At 41.9% G+C, this 6,000-nt stretch overlaps 1 protein-coding gene across 1 annotated transcript in view; it reads left to right on the top strand.

Moving 5' to 3' along the window:
* LOC103802658 (alpha-1,3-mannosyl-glycoprotein 4-beta-N-acetylglucosaminyltransferase A) overlaps nt 1-6,000 on the top strand; it is a gene marked incomplete at its 3' end in the record, with an annotated part of 29,354 nt that overhangs the window by 1,678 nt on the left and 21,676 nt on the right. Inside the window, exon 2 of the mRNA XM_009075159.1 lies at nt 1,642-1,775. Within this exon, the coding sequence (XP_009073407.1) occupies nt 1,653-1,775 (123 nt within the window). The remainder of the gene's footprint in view (nt 1-1,641; nt 1,776-6,000) is intronic.

The following is a 6,000-nucleotide window of genomic DNA, read 5'->3' as shown; positions in this document are numbered from 1 at the left end:
AAAAAAAAAAAGGAGACTATGGAAAAGTTAGGGAACAGGGGAATCAAATGGCCAGCTGAAAGATGGTGTTAATAGTGCTGTAGCTGGGGCTGTGTTGCTTTGCATTTGAGGTGCTTCTGTCAGAGATAAGAAACTTTTTTGAGGAATTTCTGGGCAATACCGATGTCCTGGACTCGTTTTTCTAGAAGAACCAAAATTAGGTGCAAAGAAGAGTTTTCTAGCAGTATGATTTTAGGGATGACTTTGGAGAAGTTCATCATTCTTCACAACTCAAGTATTTGTTAGTTTGAAAATAAAGCATAAGTTAGGGAGTCTAATCACTGTAAGTCTTGATGCACTTTATCTGATTAATACAATGATTGTTCATCATTCCCTATTGTGTTGGGGTTTTTTGTGGTGATGTTTTGGTAACTCTCTCTCCTGTGAGAGAGTAGCCAGTTGGCTCCAAGAGAGACCTGTCACTGGCCAGGGCTGAGCCCTTCAGTGGTGTGGTGGTAATTCCTCTGGGATAACAGATTTTAAGAGGGGGGAAAACCCTGTGCAAGGGCAATTGCAGCTGAGAGAGGAGTGAGAATCTGTGAGAGAGCTGCAGACACCAAGGTCAGTGTAGGAGGAGGTGTTGGAGGTGCCAGAGCAGAGACTCCTCTGCAGCCCATGGTGTGGTGAGCCAGGCTGTCCCTGCAGCTCATGGGGCAGATATTCACCACCAGCCTGTGGGGGACACCGTGCTGGGGCAGGAGGCTGAGACCCTGGGAAACCTCCACTGACAGGACCTGTAGCCATGGAGAGAGGATTCCATGCTAGAGCAGGTTTGCTGACAGGACTTTGACCCTGCTGGGGACTTACACTGGAGCAGTCTGTTCCTGAAGAACTGCAGCCCATGGAAGGGACCCATTCTGGAGCAGTTCCTGAAGAACTGCAGCCCCTGGGAAGGACTCACATTGGAGAAGTTGATAGAGGACCATGTGCCATGGGAGGGACCCCATGCTGGAGCACAGGAGGAGTGTGAGGTCCTTCCCTGGAGGTGGAAGTGGCAGAGCATGTGTGATGAGCTGACCCCAGCCTCCACTCCCTGTCCCCTGTGGTGCTGGGGGGAGGAGGTCGAGAAATCAGGAGTGAAGTTGAGCTCAGGAAGAAGGGAGGGGTGAGGGGAAGGTGTTTCAGGATTTGGTTTTATTTCTTATTAACCTACACTGATTTGATTGGTAATAAACTGATTTCCCCAAGCTGAGTCTGTTTTGCCTGGGACAGTAACTGGTGAGTGATCTCTCCCTGCCCTTACCTCCACCCACAAGCCTTTCATTGTATTTTCTCTCCCCTGTCCAGCTGGGGAGGGGAGTGAGAGATCAGGTTTGGTTGCATACCTGGTGTCCAGCCAGGGTCAACCCACCACACCTATGCAATAATCTAACATGTCTAGGATTACTTTTCTTGTTTGCTGTTGTTTGCTCTGAGCATTGGTGGTGATTGTTAGTCATCCTTCTGGTGATGGGTGGTGTATTTTGAAACTTTTTTTCATTCCTGTTATCTCCTGTTAACTTTTTGCATTTCTTTAGCAGTGCTTTACTGCAAGATTTTTGGTTTCTATCTTGTGCATGAAATCACTGAAAGTATGTTTCTGGTTTGGTTTTTTTTTTTCAGTTTCCATTGTAATGGGAATACCTACAGTGAAAAGGAAAGTCAAGTCTTACCTTACAGAAACTCTCCACTCACTTATTGATAAGCTGTCCCCTGAAGAAAAACTGGATTGTGTCATGGTTGTCTTTATAGGAGAGGTAATCACTTAAATACTTTCATACTATTTCTAACCTGCCTTTAATTACAAGTACTAGTCTTTTTCAGGAACTGATGAGGATCTACTTTTTCTTCAAGATGTAGACAGGTGACTGTTGTCTTCCAGGAAAAGGAGAAAGTGTCAGTCTTGGGTTTCTGAGATACAATGCTGATGAGCCAAGGTTTTTCTGTTTAGGAGGAGTAGTGGGCTCAGATGCACTGGATTAGTTATATGCTTATACATGGTGACAAAGAAGTGCTAATGACCTTATTCCTTGAACATCAGAATAATGGCTAAGGAACTCTGGTGTTGTAGAGAAGGTTTCTTCTGATTTTCTTTGTGCTACTGCTTAGTCCTTTGTCAAAGAAGTGCTGCAGTTCATTAGGCACAGATTGTTACTGATTTTATTTTCTGGACTCTGTGGATGTTTGAAGCCCAGACCTTTTAAATGGATGAATTCCCTGTTCAGTTGGACTGTTTGTTCAGTTTGGCTCTGATTTAGTGGAAATCAAATTTAGGAAAATGGTGGAGTGCTTTCAGAAATAATTCAGTTGGATGCTGGGAATTGCATGTACCTATTTTGTTCTCAGTGTTTTTCTCAGAAGTCTGACTTGGAGAGTGGGAAGTTTATAGATATGTTTGACCTTTGTCTGTCTAACAGTGTAGTGCTCTACTGAAACAGTCTTTTATGAGTCCCCCAGGTGAAAATTCAAATCTCCAATTCTAACTGAAAATGGTTTTAATTCTGTGAGCCAGTGTCCATTCAGAGATTGATCAGTGGAAACACAGATAGGCATTTTAATACTTCTGTTGTCAACATATGTTAGAGCTTTCCTTGAACAGTTTGTAAACTTTTTACTTGTGTCTGAGAACTGTTTCTTAGTATTTTCTAATATAAATTGCTATATTCCTCTCCTTGACAGTCAGCCAAAAAGTACCTGTCTGGATTAGAGACTGTTTTTCTGGAAAAAATGCTCTTAAAACATCTGTTGGTTGAGAATGTAAAGGAGCAGAATTCATTCTGAATTACTGGAATGCTGGATGTTTCTTCACTGGATTAGCTGGAGGCATTTTATTATCTTTTAGTGTGGCTTCTTTTTAAGGTTTAAAACTCAAGTTGCATTTGTTTTGCTGAAGGAGGTCTGAGCAGTGGAGACTGTTATCACTGGATTCTGTCTTCTGCAAAACGTGGAGTAGAAGTGAGGAGTCCCCAGCTGCACAGTCTTGTTGCCTTACCCAAGTTTTCCAGAGCTAAATAACTTTCCTCCTTTGAGGTGGTGTGAATTCTTTCATCTGAGGAATGATTCTACACAGGTGACCACGAAGGAACTGAACGTTTTAACACGGTTATTGGTTCTGTGCCCATGGAGAGTTGTGTGGTTTGCTCCAGAGTTGGGATACAGTTACCCTCTGTGTCTTATCTCTGAATCCATCTCTGTGAGAGCAGCACTGTGTACTTACTCACATACCTGCTTGGGGCACTGCAAGCCATGAATGTCTGGGAAAATCTGGAGAGCCAAAGCTTAAATTCTTGTTCTGATATAACCATTCCCTAGATTGGCTTTTTTTTTTCCTTTACTCCATGCAATTCCATATCTTCTCTGCTCTATTATTTCTTTGACCGTATTTCATATTTTCAGGAGTTCAATGTCTTATAGTTTGTTTTGTAATTGCTACAGGGAACTCTCTGAATGATTAATATGGCACATTAAATACTTCATCCTGAACGATGCTCTGCTTTTTCTGAGTTATGCTGTATATTTCAGCAAGATGAGAAGTGTAGGTTTATTATGCATTTTCTCTGGCTATTTGAAGGAAGGCCTAGTCCCCTGGTAGACTTCTGTTGCTCCTTAAGAAAAAGGAAAGGCTTTAACTTTCAAAACAGTTTTATCTGTGAGGTTTCTTAGCCTAAAATTCATTAGACTATTGCTGGTATTAACATGCACAATAATGAAGGCTTATTTAAAAATACAACAGAAGTTTAACCAACTATGATTGTATTAAAAAATGATGGCAAAAGTCTCTGGAAAAAAAGGTATGGGCTCTGCTCAAACATATGTGCCGTTCAAGTACAGCAAGAAATGGTTGTAGCATGAGGTTATGTAATTTTGCTAATAAGCTTAAAATCTGTGCCTTGTTTATAGCTTGTACCAACAAAAAAAAACCCCAACCAACCAAAAAAGAAACAAAAAAAAAACCCCAGAAGACTTTACAAAAATGTGTTCACAATAAAATGATATGGAAAATAGTATTTTAAAAGGATTTTATTATTTTTCTTGCTAACTTTATTTGCAGAATCAAATCGACAGTGTTTAAGAAGCTCTGCTGGGAGCTGTAGTCATGGTCTGTAATCTCTTTGTGCTAAGCACCTTAAAAAACTCCTTAACTGCTATTTTTTTAGGGAGTTCCATCTCACTCATTTCTTGTAATTTCATTCTTAGTGGAAAACAAATTAAAAATTAGGCTAATGGCCTTCTGAAAACAGCATAAACAGTGTCAACAGATGAGCTAGTAAATATAGATGCATTATGGTTGCTAAATAAAGAGGTCTGCATATTCATTTACTCCATGGATATTTCTCAGTAATGTAATTATACACAGTAAATTTCCATACTGGAAGTTCAAGGAATTCTAAAATATCTCAGCTGATGTGATATCTAATCACCAATTTAAGTAATTGCTAGAATTGCTTGCCAGTAAACTCTCCCAATTGTTCTGATAACTGACAATATGTCTGTGTCCTCCAATTTGTTAAAATACCTTTACTGCAGAATAATTTGCAGGTATTCATTAGGATGACTAAGAAATAGGCATGATTCATTATACCTCTGTACTTCAAAATCTTTTTTATTCCCCCTCACTAGGTAGCTAGTTCATAGGCTCATCAGATCACTTGAAAACAAGCAGTTCACATCTTCTAAACATGCTCTGTATGAGAACTTGCTTTCAGAATAAACCATAGGCTCTAGGTTTAAGAAACTAGGAACTCAGATGAAAATTGTATTCTAGTATTTTTATTTAATAAGATTTTTGATTAACGTGGGAAACATGGTTTTGAAGTACTTTGCATGATCATAGTGGAACAACAGACATATATTCATGTACACACTACTGAATGGGAGAGAAATCAGAATACTCCTCTGGTATCTAAGCAAAAATAATGGGGTTTTTTTCCTGTGGGGGATCTCCAGCCCTGGTCCTTTTGGGCCAGATTTTCTGGATTAACATTGCAATGAGCTCTTCCCCTTGTTCCCAGCCTGGCTGGCAACAAGGGGTTCCTGCTTGAGTCCATCATCAGTATAAACCACATCCTAGTCCTCCACAGGCTGCAGGTTGGTCTCTGCTTCATCATGGGCTCATCAGCAGGTCACAGTCCCTTCTGCTCAAGTTTAGACTGGAGTTCCAGCCTGTCCAGTACAGCAGCACAGGAACAGCAGCAATGCCCTGGCCCTCTGCCAGCCCAGGCACATCCCTATGGCTGTGACCAAAGTGTTCCCAGGCACAGCACAGTGAGGTGATAAGCAATACAGCAAGAAGCAAAAGCAAAAAGCAACAGCTAATGAGTGTTAGACTCTACTGTACAGTCAGGAGAGCACAAAGTGAGTGCCATGGCAAGCACAGAGCCTGCTTGTTACTAGCTGAACAGCACTGACAGCTGTAAATTCAATCTAGGACATCCCAATCAAATCTGTCGTTGTCTCAAACTCTTTGTGCCCCACGTTGGGTGTCAAAATGGACTGTTGTGGTTTAACCCCAGGCAGCAGCTAAACACCACAGAGCTACTCACACACTCCCCCAGCCATGGGATGGGGAGGAGAACTGGAAGGGTAAAAGCTAAAAAAACTCATGGGGTGAGATAAAGACAGTTTAATAGAGAAAGCAAAAGCTGCACACACAAGCAAAGGAAAACAAGGAATTCATTCACTGCTTCCCATGGGCAGGAGGTGTTCAGCATCTCCAGGAGAGCAGGGACCAGCACATGGAATGTTACTTGGGAAGACAAACACATCACTCCAGATGTCCCTCCTTCCTCCTTCTGCCTCCCACCTTATACCCTGAGCATGATGTGCTATGGTATGGAATATCCCTTGGGTCAGTTTGGGTCACCTGTCCCAGCTGTGTCTCCTCCCAATCTCCCATACACCCCCAACTCCCTCCCCAGTGTGGCAGTACAGAAAGCAGCAAAGGCCTTGGCTCTGTGTGAGCTCTGCTCAGCAATAGCAAAA

Source organism: Acanthisitta chloris, unplaced genomic scaffold (assembly GCF_000695815.1).
Source record: "Acanthisitta chloris isolate BGI_N310 unplaced genomic scaffold, ASM69581v1 scaffold1125, whole genome shotgun sequence".
Lineage (NCBI taxonomy): Eukaryota > Metazoa > Chordata > Aves > Passeriformes > Acanthisittidae > Acanthisitta > Acanthisitta chloris.
The sequence above is the reverse complement of the archived record's forward strand: the minus strand, read 5'-3'. Positions and strand labels throughout refer to the sequence as shown.